The sequence below is a fragment of the Theropithecus gelada genome, chromosome 7a, assembly GCF_003255815.1.
Source record: "Theropithecus gelada isolate Dixy chromosome 7a, Tgel_1.0, whole genome shotgun sequence".
NCBI classification, from domain to species: domain Eukaryota; kingdom Metazoa; phylum Chordata; class Mammalia; order Primates; family Cercopithecidae; genus Theropithecus; species Theropithecus gelada.
In genome coordinates, this window is record NC_037674.1 from 682,039 (window position 1) to 704,790 (window position 22,752).

Here is a 22,752-nt window from a genome sequence, read left to right on the forward strand (position 1 = left end):
GGCGGGGGGGGGGGGGCCCCCCCCCCTTGGCTTGGGGGGGGGGACACTGCCCTGCGCTCGGGGGCGGGGGGACACTGCCCTGGGCTTGGGCGGGGACACTGCCCTGGGCTGGGGGTGGGGGGGACACTGCCCGGGGCTTGGGCGGGACACTGCCCTGGGCTCGGGGGCGGGGGGACACTGCCCTGGGCTCGGGAGGACACTGCCCTGCGCTCCGCTCGTGCGCTGCACCACGGAGGGCCCCGCGTTCCCGCCCCGCGTTCCCGCAGGCAGCGTGCAGCAGCCAGAATGCAGGTTTCAGACTCTGGGTTGTGGTTTCTCCACGTTTTACTCCCCTCGCCCACAAAACAGAGTGACATCTCCTGGCTTGTCGTGGGAGACGAACGCGGCAGCGCGTGTGGGGCAGGGACGGGCGTCCCGGGTGGGGCCCGCCGGCTTCCGGAGCCGTCTCTCGTCTGAGCCGGGGCAGGGACAGCGCTGATTCGATCTTGTGTATTTAGGGATATAGCCAGGCGAAAGCAGCTTTTGGAACATCCCCACTCTAAGCTGGGAGTTGCTGGCCGCTGTGACTCTCCGAAGCCAGCGGAGTTGGCGGCTCACAGGCTGTCCTGCGGAGCTAAGCTTCTGAGCAGGAAGCTTTTCCATATGCAACAGGCATTTGTACCTTAGGAACTGAGTACTGGACATTCAGGGATACAGTTGTCCCGATTTGGGGGAGAAATGCCAGCTCTTTCCAGGCCAGGCAGGATCAGGTGGGGAAGAAGCACAGTCGGTGCGTGGCTGACCCGCAGGCGCAGGCCCACAGCCCACAGCTGGACATCACCACTTCAGAACTGGAATCACAGCCAGGAGGTTTCGGAGACTGCGCCACTGATTTCCTGTGGTGCCTTCGAGCTCTGGGATCTATTGTTCTGCAAAATATAGGCTAGAAAACCGACTCAGTATTTGTGGGCAATACCTAAAAAGAAAATATTTGAATTTGGAGTGTGTACCTTCTCCTTGGGTCACATGGTGTCCGAGGGGCCTGGCAAAGGGAACACATCAGCTAACACACAATAATGACAAAATATCAACAAGAACAAGGGGCCAGGAACTCATCACATCCATGTAAGAGCAGAGGAAAGCAGGCCTCAGCGGCGGGGACAGACACAGCCCTGTGAGGCTCCCACGTGGCCTCGAGCCCAGCCCATCAGCCTGCAGAAAATGACTGAGAACACAGGCACCCGGCTCTCCTGGACCACTCAGCAGGCACAGGGTTACTCCTCACCCCAGGTACACAATCTCCTCCCCAAAAGCTTTCATGCTGTTAAGGGCTCCTGCCGCCAATGCAGGAGCTGGTGGTGGGATGAGGACCAGCAGCCACAGCCTCCAAGTGGGCATTCTCTGCCCTCGTGCACCCCACAGACCACCGTGAGGCAGGGCACTCACAACAGCCCACCTCCACCGCAGAGAAAGGAAGGAGGCGGAGCAGGCCCTGCAGGGAGGCCCCATGGGGTCGTACCACGCCCTGCAGCCCCATGGTGGGGCATCTGCCGCACACCTCTTAGCTTCCACCTGTTCCAGCCTCAGCTCAACTCTCTTATGTTCCAGAGATCCAAGTTGGTTAGGTGTATTTTCTAACTTCCTTGGTATCGCAGGGGACACCCGTACTTCATGTTTTGCTACTGTGCAAGCCTAGTTGGCATTTTTCTGGCCTCTTGTGTCAGCTTTTTTGGTGCCTCCTGCCCAACCTTGAAACTCTTGCCATATATTTTAGCATTTTGCTTCTGGAGGGTCCCGAGTCTGAACCAATTTCTGTTAGCCAGTATTTGCCGTGTCAGTGACCTACTTGAACGTTTTGGTGCTCTCAGCCCACTCTGTTGTACTTCTGGTGCAGAGTGCCGTGGGCCCGGCAGCTCTCGGCCCATCCAGGCTCCAGGTCACCTGGCTGGAATCCGTTGGCGGAGCCGATGCTGCAGAGAACCAGGGGCCTGCATGGCTCCTCTGCAGCTGTGCCCGGCTGGGCATTTGTCAGGGCTGTGCGTGGCCTCCGGGCATCAGCGAGGTGCATGCTGTTCTCCAGCACCACATCCTGGGGCTGTAGCTCCCTAGGGCAGTGCTGTGAGTTCAGGCAGCCGTCCTGTGGCTTGGGTGCCTTCATCTATTCCTTCCTATGTCCAAATGGTTTGGAAGTTACTCTGCAACATTTTTCCTTCACCCTTCCTCCTTGTTCTTTATTTCTTTTCTCCTTCACAGGCACACAAAGAAAGAAAAATACGTGTTTTTTTGGGCACGTAGTTGATTATGTTTTAAATGAGAAATGCAGAATTAAGTCCAAACCACTCCCTGACCACATTGCCCCAGTGCCTAGCTCTGAGGGTCAGCTCCTCATCTCCCACACCCTCCTCTCCTTCCACTCCTTGTCCCTAGAGCTCCCTTTGGCCTCATGTAAGTGAGATCATGCAGTATTTGTCCTTCTGTATCACTTACTTCGCTTAGCATTCAGGTTCATCCATGTCGTGCCAAATTGGCAGATTTCCTTCCTTTTTAAGGGTGAATAATATTCCATTTGTGTGTGTGTGTATGTATGTATATGAAACATGTTTTCTTTATTCATTCGTCCATTGTGGACACTTAGGTTGCTTCTATATCTTGGCTACTGTGGATAAGGTTGCAATGAACGTGGCCGCCCAGATATCTGCTTGAGATTCTGCTTCCATTTCCTTCGAATATAGACCCAGAAGTGGGATTTTCTCCGTCATATGGTAGATCTATTTTTAAGTTTTGAGCAAGTTCCATATTGCTTTCCATGTGGCTGTACTAATTTGCACCCCCACAGCATGCTGGGGTTCCCTTTTCTTCACATCCTCGTCAACACTTGTTATCTGTTGTCTTTTTTAGAGGAGCCATTCTAACAGGTGTGAGGCCGTATCTCATTGTATTTCTGACGTGCATTTGATGATTAATGATGCTAAGTAACTTTTTGTGAACCTTGGAGCCATTTGCACGTCTTCTTTGGGAAAATGTCTATTCGGATCCTTTGTCCATTTTTTGGTCAGGATATTAATGTTTTTGCTCTTGATTTGTATGAGTTCCTTACATGTATTCGATATTAACCCCTTAGGTATATGGTTTGCAAGTATTTTGAGTCTGTCTTCATTTTGTTGTTTGTTTCCTTTGCTGTGCGGAAGCTTTTTAATTTGATATGGTTCCACTTGTTTATTTTTTGCTTTTGTTACCTGTGCTTTTGGTGTCTTATCCAAAAAATCATTGTCAAGACCAGCATCAAGGAGCTTTTCCCTGTATTTTCTTCCAGAAGTTTTACAGTTTCAAGTCTTACATTTAAGTCTTTAATCAATTTCAAATCAATTTCTGTATATGGTGTAGGGTAGAGTCCACTTTCATTCTTTTGTATGTGGTTATCCAGCGTCCCCAACACCACTTATTGAAGAGACTATCCTTTCCCCACTGTGTATTCTTGGCATTCTTATTAAATATTAGTTGACTGTAACATGCATGGGTTTATTTCTGGGCTCTTGAGTCTTCTGTTCTATTGGTCTATATATCTGTTTTTATGCCAGTCATACTGTTTTGATTGCTATAGATGTGTAATATAGTTTGACATCAGGAAGTGTCATGCCTCCAGCTTTTTCCTTCTTACTCAATGTTGATTTGGCTATGTAGGGTCTTCTGTGGTTCCATATAAATTAGAATTTTTTTTCTATTTCTATGAAGAATGCAGTTGGAATTTTTTTTTCTATTTCTATGAAGAATGCCATTGGAATTTTGATAGGGATTGCATTGAATTTGTAGACTGCTTTGGGTAGTTATGGACACTTTAGCAATATTAATTCTTCCAAACCATGAACATGGGATATCTTTCCATTTAGTTGTATCTTCTTTGATTTCTTCATTCGTATCTTACTGTCTCCAGTGTACAGATCTTGAAACCTCTTTGGTTAAATTTATTCCTACGTTATTCTTTTTGATGCTATTATAGATGGGATTATTTTCTTTCTTTTTCGGATAGTACATTGTTAGCATATTGAAATAAAACTGATTTGTTTTGTATGTGCTCTGATTTTGTATCCTACGAATTTACTGAATTTGTTTATTAGTGTTAGCAGAGTTTTGGTAGAGTCTTTAGGGTTTTCTCTATATGAGATCACATCATCTGCAAACAAATAGAGTTTAACTTCATCCTTTCCAATTTGGACATTTTAAATGTTTTGTTGTTGTTGTTGTCTGATTGCTCTCTCTAGTACTTCTGGTACTATTTTGAATAGAAATGGTGAGAGTGAGTGTCCTTGTCTTGTTCCTAATCTTAGAAGAGAAGCTTTCAGCTTTTCACTATAGAGTATAATGTTAGCTGTGGGCCTTGTTATATATGGTCTTTATTATGTTGTGGTACATTTATTCTATACCTTATTTGTTGAGAGCTTTTAATTATGAAAGGATGTTGAATTTTCTCAAATGCCTTTTCTGCATTCATTGAGATGATCCTATGATTTTTATCCTTCATTCTGTTAAGGCAGTGTATCACATTTATTGATTTGTGTATGTTGAACCTGTCCTTGGATTCGGGAATAATTCCTACTTAATCATGGTATATGATCCTTTTGATGTGCTGCTGAATTCAGTTTGCTAGTATTTTGTTGAGCATTTTTGCATCTATGTTCATCAGGGATGTTGGTCTGAAATTAGTTCTTTCTTTCCTTTTCCTTTTCTTCCTTTCTTTCCTTCCCTCCCTCCCTCACTCCCTCCCTCCCTCCTTCCCTCCCTTCCTTCCTTCCTTCCTCTTTCTTTCTCTCTCTCTTTCTCTCTCTCTCTCTCCTCTTTCCTTTGTTTCTTTTTTTTGTAGTGTCCTTATCTGGCTTTGGTATGAAGGGTAACACTGGCTTTATAAAACAAGTTCATTTTTTGCAAAAGTTTGAAGTTTTGCAAAAGTTCCAGGATTGGCATTCTTTAAATGTTTGGTAGAATTTACATGTGAAGCCATTGGTCCTGAGACTTCCTTTGTTGGAAGGGTTTTTGATTAGTGCTTCAATCTTCTTACTTCTTATTGGTCTGTTCAGATTTTCTGTTTTTTCTTGATTCAGTCTTGGTAGGTTGTATGTTTCTAGGAATTTACCAGCTGCTTCTAGGCTATCAATTTGTAGGCATGTAATTGTTCACAGTAGCCTCTTATGATATCAGTTGTAATGTCTTCTTTTTCATTTATAATTTTATTTATGTGAGTCCTCTCTCTTTTTTTTCTTGGTATGTCTAGATAAAGTTCCATTAATTTTGTTCATCTTTTCAAAACCAACTCTTGGTTTTGTTGATCTCTTCAGCTGTCTTTCTACTCTCTGTTTCATTTCTTTCTGCCATATTTTTTTCCTTCTGTCAACTTTGGGCTTAGCTGGCCCTTCTATTTCCTTGAGGTACAAAGTTAGGTTGTTTATTTGAGCTCTTTCTTCTTTTTTACAGTTTTATTTTATTTTTAATTAACAGATAATCATTGTATGTATGTATGGGGCACAATGTGGTTTCAATTCATGTTTACACTGTAGTGTGATCCAATCAGGCTAATGATTTTGAGGTAGGTATTTGTCACTAGAAATTTCCCTCTTAAAACTGCTTTTGCTGTGTCCCATAAATTTTGGTATGTTGTGTTTCTGTTTTTGTCTGTCTCAGGATACTTTCTGATTTCCATTTTATTTCTTTTATGACACATTGGTTGTTCAAGAGCGTGTTGCAGCCGGGTGAGATGGCTCACACCTGTAATCCCAGCACTTCGGGAGGCCGAGGTGGGCGGATCACGAGGTCAGGACTTCAAGACCATCCTGGCCAACACGGTGAAACCCCGTCTCTGCTAAAAATACAAAAGTTAGTCAGGTGTGGTGGTGCTTGCCTGTAGTCCCAGCTACTCGGGAGGCTGAGGCAGGAGAATTGCTTGAACCTGAGAGGCAGAGGCTGCAGTGAGCCGAGATTGCGCCACTGCACTCCAGCCTGGGTGACAGAGCAAGACTCCTCAAAAAAAAAAAAAAAAAAAAGTGTTGTTTAATTTTTACATATTTATCAATTTCCCTATTTTCCTTCTGTTATGAATTTCTAGTTTTATACCATTGTGTTTGGAAAATATACTTGATATTATTTACATCTTCTAAAATTTGTTAAATTCAAGCATGGTGGCTCATGCTTATAATCTTAGTGCTTTAAGAGGTTGAGGCAGGAGGATCACTTGAGACCAGAAGTTCAAGACCAGCTTGGGCAACATAGCAAGACTTCCATCTCTGCAAAAAAAAAAAAAAAAAAAAAAAAAAAAAAAAAAATTAGCTGGACGTGGTGGTGCACACTTGTAGTCCTAGTTACCCAGGAGGCTGGGGCAGGGGGATTGCTTAAGTCCAGGTGTTCAAGGCTGCAGGGAGCTTTGATTGGACCACTGCACTCCAGCCTGGGTGACAGAGGGAGACTGTCTCTAAGACAAAATTTTTTAAAAGAAATAAAATTTGTTAAGACTTGTTTGTGACCTAATATGTGATATATCCTGAAGAATTTTTTGTGTATGCTAGAGAAGAATGTCTGTTTTTCGCTTTTGGGTGGAAAGTTCGGTCTATCTCTGTTAGGTCCACTTGGCGTACAGTGCTGTTCAGGTCTGCTGTTTCCCGTCTGGATGTTCTATCCATTATCTTAAATGGGACATTGAAGTCCCCTATTACGTTGCATTGCTGTCAGTTTCTCCCTTTTGCTCTGTTAATACTGCTAGTATAGTTCGGTGCTCTGGTTTTGGGTGTGCACTTACTTATAACTGTGATAGGTCCCTGTTGAATTGACCCTTTTATCAGTGGAAGAGGGAGGGTAATGGCCTTCTTTGTCTCTAGAGACAGTTTTTGACTTAAGGTCTATTTTGTCTGATATAACTTTAGCTATCCCTGCTGTCTCTGTTACCATTTCCATGCAAATGGAAACCAAAAGAACTTTTGCCTTTCTGTCTGCTCAGTGTCCCACCTATCTGGAATTTACATGATGGCTAGCTGTAAACCTGTGTGACCATGGAGGGGCGATGCATGAAGATCAGAGGTCCCCTAGATAATTTCCTTGGGGGCTACCCCCAAAATCTTTCCTTTCTTCTCCCAAGAAGCGATGCTGACCTGCTGTTTTGCAGGCCCTGTTCATGCGTTTTCTGCTCCTCCTTCGCTCAGCAGGTATTGCTTGCCCTGCAGAGCACTGAAGAAACCAAGAGAGGCACACCACGCTCACAGGAGCTCACAGCCGGACTCCTGCCAAAGAAATCGGAGGCACAGAGCGTGTGCTCGACTGGAGGGGAGTGTGGTGGTAGAACGGTGGCTGCTCTGTGAGGCGGTGCCTGGGAAGCTAGGTGGTGCGTTCTGTGCCTGGGACGCGGTTTGGGTGTAGGAAGAGGTGTGCCGTATTTCCCAGAGCATGGGCAGGAAGAGAACCTTTATACAGTCCTTTAAGTCAGTGGTCCTAGCCTTTTTGGCACCAGGGACCAGTTTCATGGAAGACAATTTTTCCATGGACCGTGGGGTGGGACATCATTCTGGGATGAAGCTGTTCCACCTCAGATCATTGGGCATTAGTTAGATTCTCATAAGGAGTGTGCAGCACAGATCCCTCCCATGTGCAGTTCAGAGTAAGGTTCACGCTCCTATGAGAATCTGATGCTGCCGCTGACCTGACGGGAGGCAGAGCCCAGGCGGTCATGCTGACTTGCCCAGCTCACCTCCCACTGTGCGGCCCTGGTGCTAGTCCGTGGCGGGGTTGGGGGCTTGGGGACCCCTGTTTTAAGGCATCTTTTAAGACTTTTTATTATTTTTACTCTTGAGGCCCATTTATCAGAATTTTTTTATTTCTAATAGCTGAAAATTCTGTTTCTTAAGCATAGAAATTTAGGAATGTCCATCATTATATCTGAAGTAATGAACTCATCTTCTTCTAGAGCCATGTAGTTGAAAAAGTTTTATTCCACGTCCTAGAGGCTGATCATCAGCGTGCTCTTCCATTTTTTAAATGGCAAGTGACGGTTTCTCCTCCCACATGGTGTGTGGGGCCCCTGAGCTGGTGGAAGAGGGTGGGTTTCTGAGCAGGGACAGCTGCATCCACATGTCCTAAGCACTCACTGTGGGCCACAGAGATGCTCATGTGTGGATCACTTGCAAGCCGGTGTGTGTGACGAGGGAGGGGAGAAAGGTGTTGATGGTGGCAGCGGGCAGAGCGAACTTAGCGCGGGTGCTGGGGTGCCAGTGAGACCACGATGAGCCTGGCTGTCCTCAGAGGGCCGTAGCTGTCTGCCTTGTCGTTTACTCATTTGTGTGTTAGGTGCTAGGACTCGATTTCATGATGTCCACGGACCTCCTCCAGAGCTGAGGGCTCCTTGAGGTATGGAGTGCAGTTTTCTGATTTTACAGACGAGCAAACAAGGCCCCGCGAGGAGAGAGGAGGTGCTCTGGAGTAAGAAAATGCTGGTCTGCATCCTGGGTGTGCGTGTCCTTTGTTTTCTGACACAGGGACAATTACTTGGTGTTGCTGAGACTGTTTCCTCCTCTGCACCGTGGGTTATCATCGTTCTACCTCATGCAGTCGCCGTGAAAGGTGCAGATGGTGTGTGCAGAGCACTTAATCCAGGGCCAGGTGCACAGCAGCGGGTGCTCAATAACAATTAGTTATTTTTGCTGCTATCCAGTCCTGCTGACCAGTGGCCGGCAGTCATGGCGCATCACTCTTGTTTGGTTTTTGTTTGAGACAGTGTCTTGCTCTGTTGCTGAGGCTGGAGTGCAGTGGTGCGATCTTGGCTCCCTGTAGCCTCTGCCTCCCGGGCTCAAGCAATTCTCCCACTTCAGCCTCCCGAGTCACTGGGACTATAGGTGTGCGCCACCATGCCTGGCTATTTTTTTTTTTTTTTTTTAACTTTTAGTAGAGATGTGGTCTCGTGATATTGGCCAGGCTGGTCTTGAACACCTGGCCTCAAGTGATCCGCCTGCCTTGGCCTCCCAAAGTGCTGGGATTACAGGTGTAAGCTACCGTTCCAGGCTGGCTTTTTGTTCTTTACTGGAAGTCTCTTTTCCCTGCAGACAAAGTTAGCCCAAAGGTTAAGCCAGAAGAAAGGAACGTGTCAGAGTGAGGTCACAGGGCTGGCTTGGAGCAGACGGCATCCCTCTCTGCTCGTCCCTGCAGTGACTTCCTCCTGTCATCCAGGGGCTGTCACATCCTGTTCTTCTCATGAAGACTTAATTAAGTGCCAAAAAAGAGACATACCGACGTGGGAAGTGTCTTCGCCTTGCGCTGTGTAGGGCAGAGAGGGCAGCCTGGCTCTGGCGCCTGCTCACCATGTCCAGCCGGTGAACCTCCACTCTTGGTGCCATGGCTGTCAAGTCGGGGATGAATGCCTGCCCTGCCTGCTTCCTGGGGCCACCCTCGGCATTGGATAAGGAAGTATCCTTAAAATGGGTCCTAAACTGGCCGGGTGCAGTGGCTCATGCCTGTAATCCCAGCCCTGTGGGAGGCTGAGGCGGGTGGGTCACCTGAGGTCAGGAGTTGGAGACCAGCCTGGCCAACATGGTGAAGCCCCGTCTCTACTAAAAATATAAAAACTAGCCGGGTGTGGTGGTGGGCACCTGTAATCCCAGCTTCTTGGGAGGCTGAGGCAGGAGAATTGCGTGAACCCAGGAGACAGAGGTTGCAGCGAGCTGACACAGCGCCACTGCACTCCAGCCTCGGCAGCAGAGTGAGACTCCGTCTCGGAAAAAAGGGTCCTAAACTGAGACTGAAAAGCAGAGAACGAACAGAAGGAATTATTAGAGTTTGGTAGCAACTTACTGGATTTTAGGTATTTACATTTAAAACAAAACAACTCTTAAAAACTGAAACTGTGAAAAGCCAACACCTAGTATCACATTTCTTGAAAAAGGAACTTTGAATCTAGTAGTACACATTATAAATGAAATAATTTTAGTCAGAATTTGAGTTTCAGGTAATAACTGGTAAAGGGAGTCAGGTTCTGTGAGATGGAAGCCATGAAAAAATGGAGTGAAAGTCCCTTTAGGGGATTAAGAAATGAATAATGCATGCTAGCGTTTAATTTTCCACTTGTTCTCGTTACATTCTTTTTGTATTTTTTTTAAAGAAATTTATTGATGTATAATTTAAATACCATGGTTTCACCCTTTGGAGATGTACGATTAAATTATTTTTACCAGATTTAGAATTCTGCAACCATTACAAGTTCTAGAACATTTCATCACCCCATAAGGATCCCTGGGACCTGTTTCTAGTCAACCTTTGTTGCTTTCCCCAGCCTTGGGTAGCCCTGATCTTTGTGTTTCTCTAAATTTACTTTTTCTGGAATGTTCATGTAGATGGACCGACCCCATCTTTTGCGTCTGGCTTCTTTCCCCAGCATCACTTCTAAGCATTCATCCATGTACGAGCTGTGCCTATCCCTTCACCACAAATGGACATTTGGAATGTTTCCAGTTTTTGCCTCCTTTGTATAATGTTGTTATGAGCATCAGTGCTTTGCGTGGACGTATGTTTTCATTTCTGTTGGGTGGATTCCTAGTAGAATTGCTGGGCTCATATGGTAAATTTATGTTTAACTTCGTAAGAAACTGCCAAACTGCTTTCCACAGTGGCTAGCCCATTTTACATTCCCACTAGCAATGTATGAAGGCTACAGTTCGCCACATCTTGGCCTTTTCCCATATTTTGTCTTAGAAATTCCACTTCGATTTGAATTATAATCAAATAGAAAAGATGCTTTTGTGGTAACACGGAAGTCTCAATTTGATGAAGTGTTGGACTGTGTACCTTTGGTTTAACAGCAGCCTAGTAACTGGGAGGAATTGATTTATGTTGCTGAACGAATGGGCCAGTTGCCAAGGGAGCATGTGGCAAATAATTAATGACAGTTTGCTATGGCCTTTCTTAGAGAACATGCTCTATCCGGCCCTCCGCTGCTTTATCAGGGTCATCTAATGATTTAGCAAATGCAAGCAGCTTCCCTAAGAAGGCAGGTTGCTGGTAGCTGTATGTGTCTGTGGGTGTCCAGGCCTGAAGCATCCAGACCCGTGACTCGTCATTTGAATAGATGTGTACACAGTGGCAGATACAGGCCCCTCACGTCCACGCAGGCCTTTGTGTGTGCTAACTCCCTCGCGGCTGGAACGCAGTAATTTCCTGTGCTTCTTTCCAGATCGTGCACAGAACGCTGGCGGCCATGCTGGGTTCCCTGGCGGCACTGGCAGCGCTGGCTGTGATTGGCGACGTAAGTTGTCACAGTCCCAATCCCTGGCTCACCACTCAGTGGAACGTCAGCTCAAAGACGTTCCGGGATTCAGGCTTTCGCTGTTTTTTTCACTATCTTATATCCCACGTCCATGTTTTTGTCCAGGAACCAGGCTAGAGGGATGAACTAACAAGCTACAGCATGAAGAGTATTTTTCATAGGTTTTGTCACACACTCACATGTGATTGTGATTCCTCACCGTGCCTGAGGAAAGGCTGCTCATGGGCATGTCTGCCTAGGGCTGAGGAGCTGGGCTGTGGTGGGGCTGGAGCTGGGTGTTGGAACTAGAGGGGACCATCCTAGCTGGTGCAGAAAGGTGGGAGTCAGTGGGGTCAGGGTCTGTCCTGCAGAGATCAGGAGGCCCCTGGAGAGGTGTGTTTGGGGATGAGGGTGTCCTGTTTGGATCTGAGCAGGGCCTCTCTGGCAGCGACATGGGGAACAAATGTAGGGAAACAACAGAGACCAGTGGCCACTGGGGATTGAGGCCCAGAGTTGTCTGAGAGGCAGTGCTGGAACCCAGCTGAGAGTGGGACAGGTGGCCATGCCAGTTCCTGTCATCTGGCCTCAGGCACGGCGCTGCGGAGAGCACATACAGACACCACTGGGAATGCAACCAGGGCCAGTCCTGCATGTGGGAGCTGCCAGAGGCAGGGGCTAGAAAAAATGTATCACTAAATGCATAAGTTTGACATTATAGATGTCCTGGGTCAAGACTGTTTTTCAGCAACGATATAATCTAACTTCAAAGGCAAGTGGATGGTGAGATTTCCAACCCTGGTCCACCCACTGAGTGGGTCTGCAGCAGGGGGCAGTGCGTCGTTAGGCTCATCACTGGGATGGCGGCGCACGGATTAATTGGCAAATTTGTGCTTTGATTGCAGAGACCCAGCCTGACCCATGTGGTGGAGTGGATTGATTTTGAGACGCTGGCCCTGCTGTTTGGCATGGTAATCACAGCCCTCCCTGTGGGACTGGGCTCCACGCCTGCGGTAACCGGGCCTTCTGTGGCCTCCACTGCTGAGGATCCTTCATTATGTTAAAGACACAGTGCCTAGGGCTTGACTGAGAAGTGTCAGTGCCGGTTATCGGGAGAACCCGCTCCCGATGTTTAACGTGTTCTTTTCTATTTCCTAAGTGTCTCCGCTGGGTTGAGAAATAAAAGGAAAGAACACAAGAGAGAAATTTAAAGCTGGGTGTCCGGGGGAGACATCACATGTCAGCAGGATCCGTGATGTTCCCCGAGCTGTAAAACCAGCAAGTTTTTATTAGCGATTTTCAAAAGGGGAGGGAGCGCACGAATAGGGTGTGGGTCACAGAGATCACATGCTTCACAAGGTAATAAAATATCACAAAGCAAATGGAGGCAGGGGAGATCACAGGACCACCGGATGGGGAGAAATTAAAATTGCTAATGAAGTTTCGGCATGCATTGTCATTGATAACATCTTATCAGGAAACAGGGTTTGAGAGCAGACAATCTGACCACAATTTATTAGGTGGGAATTTTCCCATCCTCGTAAGCCTGGGAGCGCTATAGGAGACCGGGGTTTATTTCATCCCATTGGCTTCAACCATAAAAGACGGGACGCCTTAGAAAGGGGCCGTCTACAGGCCTACCTTCAGGGCGCATTCTCTTTCTCAGGGATGTTCCTGAGAACAAGAATTCAGCGATATTTCTCCTATTTGCTTATGAAAGAGGGGGAATGTAGCTCTGTTCCGTCCGGATCACCAGCGGCCAGTTCAAAGTTACCTCTCTTGTTCCCTGAACATTGCTGTTATCCTGTTCTTTTTTAAAGATGCCCAGATTTCATATTGTTCAAACACACATGCTCTACAATTTGTGCAGTTGATACAATCACAGGGTCCTGAGGCGCGACATTCATCCTCCTCAGCTTACAAAGATGATGACGGGATTAAGAGATTAAATAAAGGCAGGCATAGGAAAACACAGGGGTATTGATTGGGGAAGTGATAAGTGTCCATGAACTCTTCACAATTTATGTTCAGAGATTACAGTAAAGACAGGTGTAAGAAATTATAAAAGTATTAATTTGGGGAACTAAAAAATGTCCATGAAATCTTCACAATTTATGTTCTTCTGCCGTGGCTTCAGCCGGTCCCTCCGTTCGGGGTCCCTGACTTCCCACAACAGCGGGTCTCCGGAATCTCTCCTGAGGAGGAACGGAACGGGGCTATGGTTTGTTAGCTGGAGAATTCCAGCCCAAGGCATATCTGACGATGAAATCATATTGCCATTTAGAAAAGCTAGCAATTCTTTTGAGTTACTGCCCTTAAAATAAAAAAATGGACTATCCCAAATAAATAAACCATGTAGGAGTTTCAGTGGGAGAGAGAGTACCTTTCATGATGTGAGTAAAGGAAGGTGTCACTCCTAAGCAGTCGTTCGGGTGTTTGCTAATTGATCATACTACCCAGTGGCCACTCTGTGCTGTGAGGAATGCCACCAGCGCCACCTGCAGGAACTCGAAATGCCCAAGCGGGCTAGTGTGGGACACGAGTCATGACCCAGCTTAACGAGAACCAGTGGAGCCTGGTCAGGGCCTGGCAGCAGGGGCAGCCCACGTGTTCCTGAGCAGACCCCAAACAGTCCAGTGGTCTGCAGGAGGGCTCTTCCTCTCTGGGCTGGAAGACTTGCTCTGTGTACAGCTGGGCACTATAGATCCTCATTTTCCTTGCTAACGTTTCATCCCTCCCAAGGCTGGCCAACGTAACAGAAGGCCCAGCTACATTAGGCTTCCATGTGACCTGACTGGAGACCGTGCCGCCATCCTCTGTGGGCGGTGCTCAGGGAGGCAGGCGAGTGTTCTAGCCCCGGCTTCACAGAGTAACTCATATTTGTATCGGGCCTGAGACGTATACAGAGTTTGGGCATCTGGATAGAAGAGAGGAAATGTGCCAGATATCCCTGAGATATGCCTGTTTTAAAAAAGGAATGCTATATTAGTTTGCTAGGACTATGTAACAAAGTACCACAGACCATGTGGCTTAAATAATATAAATGTATTTCCTCACAGCTCTGGAGGCTGGAAGTCCGAGATCACGGTGTGGGCAGGGTTGGTTTCTCCGAAGCCTCTCTTCCTGGGCTTGTAGATGGCACCTTCTCCCTGCGTTTTCACTTTGTCTTCCCTGTGTGTCTGAGTCCTGACACCCTCCTCCTGTAAGGACACCAGCCACACTGAATCAGGGCTCACCCCAACGACCTCATTTTAACTTAATTACCACCTCCAACGCTGTCACTCCAAATATGTCATGTTCCCAGGTAGTGGGGGACATTAACATGAATTTTGAGGGACACAGTTCAGCCTATAAAAATGGCTTTGGCGTTTTTTTCTTGTTGGAATCCAGTTCCGTGAGCACTTGCAGATTCTGGAATTCTGGAACTGCACGGTGCAGGGTCATTACAACCGGGTCCCTGCCTTTTCTCCCCCATTTCCTGGCAGCCGACCACCCACAGGGCCATTTACCCCCATCCCTGAGTTCCAGTCTCCGGTGGTGGTTCTGTCAGCAAATGTGTAAACGCCACACGGGTCTGCACACGCCTGTCTGCTCGTGCATGTTCACGTGAAGCTCCATTGGTGTGCGAAGCCCCATGTTCCAGCGTCAGCTCTCAGTGGCCTTTTGGGTGAGGATGAACATTGATGGTCACTCTGGACACGATGAATATTTACACTGGGTCTAAATTGACTGGGGACATTTTTGTTTTCTATAGTTTAAGAGACAGTAGTGTCTACTGGGACTCCTGTTTACCAAGTATTGTAATTTGAATAATTATATTGCATTTTCACAACCTGATGAAGTATAGAACATTCAGAGGTAAGGTGAAAAAACTGAGGGACAGAAAGGTTAATTCATATTTTTGTTCAAGTTCGGACTTTTTTTTTCTTTTCTTTTTGAGACAGAGTCTCGCTCTGTCGCCCAGGCTGGAGTGCAGTGGCGCGATCTCGGCTCACTGCAAGCTCCGCCTTCTGGGTTCACGCCATTCTCCTGCCTCAGCCTCCCGAGTAGCTGGGACTGCAGGTGCTCGACACCATGCCCAGCTTTTTGTATTTTTTTTTAGTAGAGACAAGGTTTCACCACCGTGTTAGCCAGGATGGTCTCGATCTCCTGACCTCGTGATCTGCCCACCTCGGCCTCCCAAAGTGCTCGGGTTGCAGGCGTGAGCCACCGCGCCCAGCCTCAAGTTCGGACTATTTTTAAGTGGTGGAATCAGGATCTGAACTTGCATCTTCTCATTCCAAGTTCAACACATGGTGACTGCCATCTAAGAGGTGAAGCAGAGGAACTTCTAGAACATTCACTAGTTGCAATGTCTGGTTGATAAAATTCAGAATATCTGGGACATGACTTTTTATTAGGATCCAGGATGGCTGTTTTCACCAACTCATCATCCTCACTGGAAAGAAACAGGCGACAGGCATTCTGGGTTCACCTGGAACCCAGGGAGCGATCGTTTCAATACAACTGCTCCCAAATTGGTGACAAAAATCAGTTTAATTATTTTAGAAAACAAAATCGAACCCAGTTTTAGCATCGCAGAATGTTTAAGTGTTGCTTGTGTGGACACGTAGGTGCAGAAGGCCACGTGCCGGCCCCCGCCCCGCTTCTACCTTTGTGGCTGAGAGCAAGCCCCCTTGCACTCTGATCCCATTTCCTAGTCTATAAAACAGAGGGTGAAAATAGCACCTGTTTTTTTTTTGAGGATCGGATGGGATGGTAATGTGCCTTGAGGACAAATCCCCAGACACACATGTAGGCACAAAACCGCTAGCAAGAGGCTCCATTCGAGGAGCGAGTGAGTGTACTATTCTAGGAAGCGATGATGTTTCTCAGTGTACCAGGAAGTGAGTGTGCCAGGAAGTGAGTGCACTATTCCAGGAAGTGACGGTGTTTCTGCATCTCAGAGTGGGGAGCCTGGCGATGTGGTGGCTTTCAGAGGCCACAGCTCAAATGTGTAACGGATCATGCTGATGTCGTTTTAATATGGTGTCCTGCTAAAAGGTTATCCTTGTCTTCTTCTTCTCTTTTCCCCATAGATGATCTTAGTAGCCATATTTTCAGAAACGGGATTTTTCGATTACTGTGCTGTAAAGGTAGGTATGATGTTGCATTTAATAATTCCATACTGATTAATTTATATCTGTATTTTTCTGACATTATATATTTAGGAAACAAACATTAAAAAATTCCATTCTCCTTTTAAAGGTTACTTCTGCAGGGCAGGGTATGCTGACTGTGTTAAGTTGTATGGCTCTGAGTGGCACTTTCAGCTGCTCAGTAAATACATGAAGGAGGTCAAGGAAAAGGGTATCAGGTTGAATGTTTGTGTATTATTTAAATTGTCTGGTGAGAGCTACACATCAAACATTGTTTTGCATATTAGAGTATCCCAATATTTCAAGCCATTAGCTTCTGATTACTTTGCTTTTTGGTGAAATAATTTCCATGATTACTTCCTAAATATTGAATATATACACATTTATGTTTTTAACTGGAACCCTGGGGAGCTTCACCAGCCAGCTCTAGCCTCCAGGATTTGTACCTGACCTGTCATTCAGGGTTGGCAAGAGGAGAGCTCATCGTGTACTATGCCCTGCTAATGCAGTCTAGTGCTGTGCTTGAGTATGTAAATTTTTTGAAACTGAAAAGGTCTTTTTAAAAATTACTCAACAGGCCGGGCGCAGTGGCTCACGCCTGTAATCCTAGCGCTTTGGGAGGCTGAGGTGGGTGGATCACGAGGTCAAGAGATTGAGACCATCCTGGTGAACATGGTGAAACCTCGTCTCTACTAAAAATAAAAAAAATTAGCTGGGCATGGTGGCGTGCACCTGTGGTCCCAGCTACTCAGGAAGCTGAGGCGAGAGAATTGCTTGAACCCCAGGCGTGGAGGCTGCAGTGAGCCAAGATCACACCACTGAACTCCAGCCTGGGTGGCAGAGTGAGACTCTGTCTCAAAAAAAAAAAAAAAAAAAAAAAATTACTCAACAAAGCCCTTTGCAAACTCTGAATGATAAAACCGTGCTGTGATTTTTGTCATTTTTGTGCCCCATCTTACACATGCCAGGTAGATATTTGGTCTATTACTCCTTACTATTAAAAGTATCCCTTAGTTCCCTAGAGATCAGCAGACACTAGGCTCACGTGGATCCCAAATGTCAAAGCCCAGGTTGTCTAACCAGAATACCGACGGCATTACGGGGACTGAGGGTCATCACCTTGTGACAAATTAACCATGACAGGGGCTGTGTGAAGGAGGAGGATCAGAGGGGTGACAGTGCTGGCTCGGGAGGGTGTAGAATGTCTAGGAACTTCGGTGGCCAGCACTGTCTCCTCTCGGCCCCCCGGGACTCCGTGGGTCTACGTCTTAACCCACGGGGCAGTGTTCGTTTGGCTCCCTGTTTTTAAAGTCACTAATGAAAGGCTGCCTCTGTTCTATGAGCCTGCTGACTCTGGCTTGTACTCTGTGTGTGTGCGGCCAGGCATACCGGCTCTCCCGGGGACGGGTGTGGGCCATGATCATCATGCTGTGTCTCATCGCGGCCGTCCTGTCTGCCTTCTTGGACAACGTCACCACCATGCTCCTCTTCACGCCTGTGACCATAAGGTATGCAAAGCGCCCCTGCCGTGGGGGTTGTGGCCAGGCTCTGGCTGCACGGCCTGGCTCCAGGCTCCATTCTTAGGTGCATGAAAAGGTGGGCGGTTGAGCCCACAGCTCGGTGCATTCCAGTCCAGCTTGTGTCTGCTTTGTGTGACTGCAGCACATGCTACAAGCAGTGGGGCCTCAGAAGCTGGTGGCAAAAATGTCTGCGGGAGGTGGAAGACATAGGCTGTGCTTTCCTGGAGATTGTAGTCTCATGAGGAGACATGTGGACAAGAATGGCTCAGCCCTGGTGAAACCTCGTCTCTACTAAGAATACAGAAATTAGCTGAGTGTGGCGGCATGCGCCTGTAATCCCAGCTACTCAGGAGGCTGAGGCAGGATAATCCCTTGAACCTGGGAGGCATAGGTTGCAGTGAGCCAAGATTGTGCCACTGCACTCCAACCTGGGCAACAGAGCGAGACTCCGTCTCACAAAACAAAACAAAACAAAACAAAAAAAACAGCTCACCCCAGACCACCAGGTGCCCAGGTACCAGGAGTCCTTGTCCCTGTTCTTCTCCATCACCATCTGCCACCTGGGCTGGGTTGGCAGGTCACACACATGCTGAGGGCTCACAGGGTCATGTAGCTGGGGGGAGGTGGAACAGCCACCGCAAGGTTCCTCATTAGAGGCTTGGAGGGTCGCAGGACCAATGGGGCTCAGCAGAACCAAAGTTCAGTCTGGCAAAGCTTTATAGGGCAACTCTGGGAAAGAGAAGTTCAGTTCAGTTCATCCACTCCACTCCACCCCACCCCACCCCACCCCACCCCACCCCACTCCACCCCACCCCACTCCATTTCTTTTAATTCCATCCACTTTAATCATCCATTATTTATTGGGGGCCATAGGCCTGTTTACCCAGAATCTTCTGAAGCGTGAGCTGTGGTCCCGGTCCTCATGTGGGCCCCTTCTGAAGGCATGGACCTGTGTGTTTCCATATGTATGCTCTCTATTTTAAATATGACTCCCCAGCATGTCAGCCTTGGGGCTGGCCCTGAGGACACAGGGTGAGAAGGTGAGAGAGGGGCCCCTCAGGGAGTCACCCTCCGGTTCTGCTTGTAATAGGGTGTCTTGAACAAGTCACTTCAGGTGCACTGATCTGGGTCGTAACGGCAAAGAGATTAACCTCAGCTGGCATTCTGAGGGCTCTGTGAGACACAGGGCCTGCCTGGACACAAGGCATGGGACACACAGCAGGTTCCAAGGCCCCGTGGGGCTGCTTCCAGGGCTCTGGGTTAATCTGGGGGATGCCTTTTGTGTTTGAACAGTGGTGGCTCTTAGAGGAGGAGTGGGGTGGGGAGGAGCACGGAGTGGCCAGGGCCGCTGGGGAGGTAGATGCAGCATCCCCGGGCCATCTGCTGCCTCCGTGTGGAGAGTCAGGTTTGTACCCAGGCTCCTGCAAGCTGGGCTACACTGTCACACCCTGTGTGGCATGGGAGGGACCCCGGGCTCTCAGCCTCCTCGCAGGGTGTGGTACCGCCCCTCTCAGTGCCTGGGGTGGAGAGTCAATGAGGGAGGGCGTGAACATGTTTGAAGGCTGCTGTACACTGTCACATGCACTAGTGACGGCACCAAACTGTGCCTTCTGGACGTGTTGGGGGACAAGAGTCAGGCCCATCTGCCCCCTCTAACCAGCATGACTCTGCTGCTGCCCTGGCTTGAAGACCTCCGCATATCCTCACGCTCCCCCATGGCAGCCTGGTGAGAGCAGGGTTCCAGGGCTGGGGTGCACTGGGCACTTTGTTCCCAGCATCCCCGTATAGCCCGGGCAGCTGAGAGGTATCTCAGCCTTGCCACAATTTGTTCATATCCTCACTACTTGGAACTGCTTTTGTCATGTTGTTAGAGCAGTAATTCCATTTATTAGTCAAAAATTTGCATCTTTCAAGATTCTGGTGCTGGTGTTCTAAGATTCCCTATTTATCTGACCATATTCTTTATGGCTTTGTAAGTGCTGGCCACATTCTTCCCCTTTGTCTGGACTAAGTGGCTTTGGTCCTTCTAGTTAACAGCTAGTCCCATTGAGATGGGTGCACTGCCCTGCCTGGTCTGGCACTGTTGACTGCTGCACACACATATTTTCTTGCTAGAAGCAGATCCTGGGAGCTTCCTTAGCACTGTGCCGCTGCTGCCTCGGGTCAGAGTCTCATCTGTGGAGCCACTCCTGCTTCAGTCCCCAGGCACGCTCCTTCCTCAGCTCCCACATGGCTCCATGGGCCTGTGCTCCTCATGCCAGCAGAGGGGAGGCTGTGGCCAGCCTCACTCTGAGCTGATGGCCGGGAGGTGGTGGGTGGCCTCTGAGTGAGACCCGAGGCCGGGTCCTATGTGGGAGTGGGCTGTGCGGATGAGCAGATGTGGGGGACGCTGTGATGTGCCTTCTGCACTTTCTTTAGGGCAGTGTTTCCCAGCTGTGTACATGCTGGGCCCCTGGGGAGCTATAGAGCGCCACTGCCCGGGCCCACTCCCAGGCACTGGTCTGTGCCGGCCAAGCCGTAGGACTCCCAGATTCCAGCACAAATCTCGTGAGGCCACGGTGGAGCTCCACAGCTGTAGAGTGTGGCCTGACAGGTCTGTGGGGTGAATACAGTTGACATGAATCGATTGTACTCCAACACAGCTAGAAAAGAATAACTGGAATGCTCCCAGGGTAAAGAACAGATTGATATTTAAGGGGATGGGTATCCCGTTACCTGGTTTGATTATGTGAATTATTACATTATCATACGTACCCTGAAAATGTACGTGTGTATGTGTATATCTAGTATGTATTATAGCAATAAAAAGTAAATAAATAGAAAATGCATAGATGAATGAAACAAAGGGAGGGGACAAGAAGAGAACCTAGGGCCTTGGTGTCCAGGAAGCGGGAGGTGGGAAAGGGGCTGAATCAGCAGGCCCTGTGTGACCATCTGCTCCGCCTCCACACCGACCCCCACAGCACCAGCTGGGAGCGCTGGGGAAAGGGCACCTGATCACACTGAGGGTTTGGTGGCTGGAGGCTCACTCTGGGAAGGAGCGTAGCTCTTGGAGTGAGCTGTGGCCTGCAGGGGTTGTTGCATTGTTCATTCCCCCCAGCACTGCCCTCCCCACAGGGGTGTGTGTGTGTGTGTTTGTGTGTGCGCGCGTACCTCCCTTGTACGAACAAGTGCCTTAAAAATCTCTGGGTTGCACGTGAGCCTTTCACAATGTGCACAGTGGGACTTTCATTTTCCTCCATTTGTGACAGGTTGTGTGAGGTGCTCAACCTCGATCCAAGACAAGTCTTGATTGCAGAAGTGATCTTCACAAACATTGGAGGAGCTGCCACTGCCATCGGGGACCCTCCAAATGTCATTATTGTTTCCAACCAAGAGCTGAGGAAGATGGTACGTACCAGCATGCTAGGGTTGCTTCCAACAAACGCATACTTCCACTTACTTAGCGCTCTACCCCACGTGGACACCTTTGTTAGAAATGAACATCATCACGCCACCTCTTCATAGTAAGTGCTACTGGGCATCTCAAGAGTGGGATGTTCGGTGACTGGTCCTTCAATCCTAGAGTTAACTGGCTTGAATTGACTTCATACTCATTCTGATCAGTTTTTAAAGAAATGACTGGATAGCATGATATAGTTAGTCATGGTATGTTATATTAATTTTATTAATAGGAACTGAGGTTTCTTCCAACTTACATTAAAAACAAAATGACCTGTCCCCTCTCACTGGAGATACGGGATTCCCTTCTTAACTGTGGTGGATTAATTTACTGATAAAGGACTTAAAATTTATTTTTTAAGGGTCAGAAATGAATGTCTTTAGAAATAAATTCTTTGAAAGCCCCCTATAAATATTAGGGTATAATTTCTTTATATACTGTAATGAAGACAAAGTGTTAGAAAGTGCAGGGTATTTTATATATCTTCAAGGTGAAAATTGAACTATATCATTAATTTTTATTCTCTACTCTTTGCTTTGATCATTAGAATTTTCTTAGTCTCCCTTCTCTGAGGTATCAGTGAAAATGCTTCCACATTGGTGTTATTTCTTGTAGATGGTGTGTGTGTGTGTGTGTGCACGCGTGTGTGCCCGAAGGGTGTCAGTGTGTTTGTATTTGAACACTGTGTTCCATAAAAATATTTAAACCTTTGAGAACCTGTGGCTCCAGCGTGTTAGTGGCTGCCTCACGGAAGCAGCGCGCTCTGGAGGTTCTGGGTGTGGCTCCGCATCCCCTCGCTGCCCCGGGAAACTGCTTGGCAACACTTCACCAGCTGTGCCCTGTGAGCTGAGGGGTGCAGCCGTGACCATGCCACCCTGGAAGGTGGTAACAGAGCCTGCGGTGTATCCTGGGGCACCTGCTGCCAGGGTGGAGCTCATGCTGATGGAATAGAAGTGTTTTTAGAAAACAATTGTGTTATTAGTTTCATTCCATAAAAAAGTAATGCATTTTTTGTAGAAAACAAAAGTCTCACAGACATGCACACACAATAAAAATTCATAATTCCACAAACCAGAGGTAAACCCTTTTAATATTTTGGTGCAAATAGCATCCTAGAGCGTTGGTTTGTGGCTACAGACGAATACAAAAGACAGTGCAGCTTCTGCGTCTGGCCAACGTGGAGTAACAGGGCCGGGATTTACTCTCTTGCTTGGGAAAGTCAAACAGAACAAACAAAAATAAACCAAAACCAGACAAAACACAGGGAACAATGGTCACGAAGTCACTGGACACCAGGCACAAAGCGACAGTGATCCCCGTGAGACGGGAGACAGATGCGGTGAGCTCTGTGACTGCTCCAGCTCCCCACCTCCAGAGAGCCTCCAGAGCGCGGTGCAGCGAGGGACGACCCCG

The 22,752-nt window shown here is 47.8% G+C and overlaps 1 protein-coding gene across 1 annotated transcript in view; it reads left to right on the forward strand.

The window, feature by feature from the left end:
* Positions 1-22,752, forward strand: part of OCA2 (OCA2 melanosomal transmembrane protein) — a 352,275-nt gene that overhangs the window by 95,855 nt on the left and 233,668 nt on the right. The window contains exons 10-14 of the mRNA XM_025390396.1: positions 11,171-11,242; positions 12,145-12,210; positions 16,318-16,374; positions 17,761-17,885; positions 21,149-21,287. Coding sequence (XP_025246181.1) covers positions 11,171-11,242; positions 12,145-12,210; positions 16,318-16,374; positions 17,761-17,885; positions 21,149-21,287 — 459 coding nt within the window. The remainder of the gene's footprint in view (positions 1-11,170; positions 11,243-12,144; positions 12,211-16,317; positions 16,375-17,760; positions 17,886-21,148; positions 21,288-22,752) is intronic.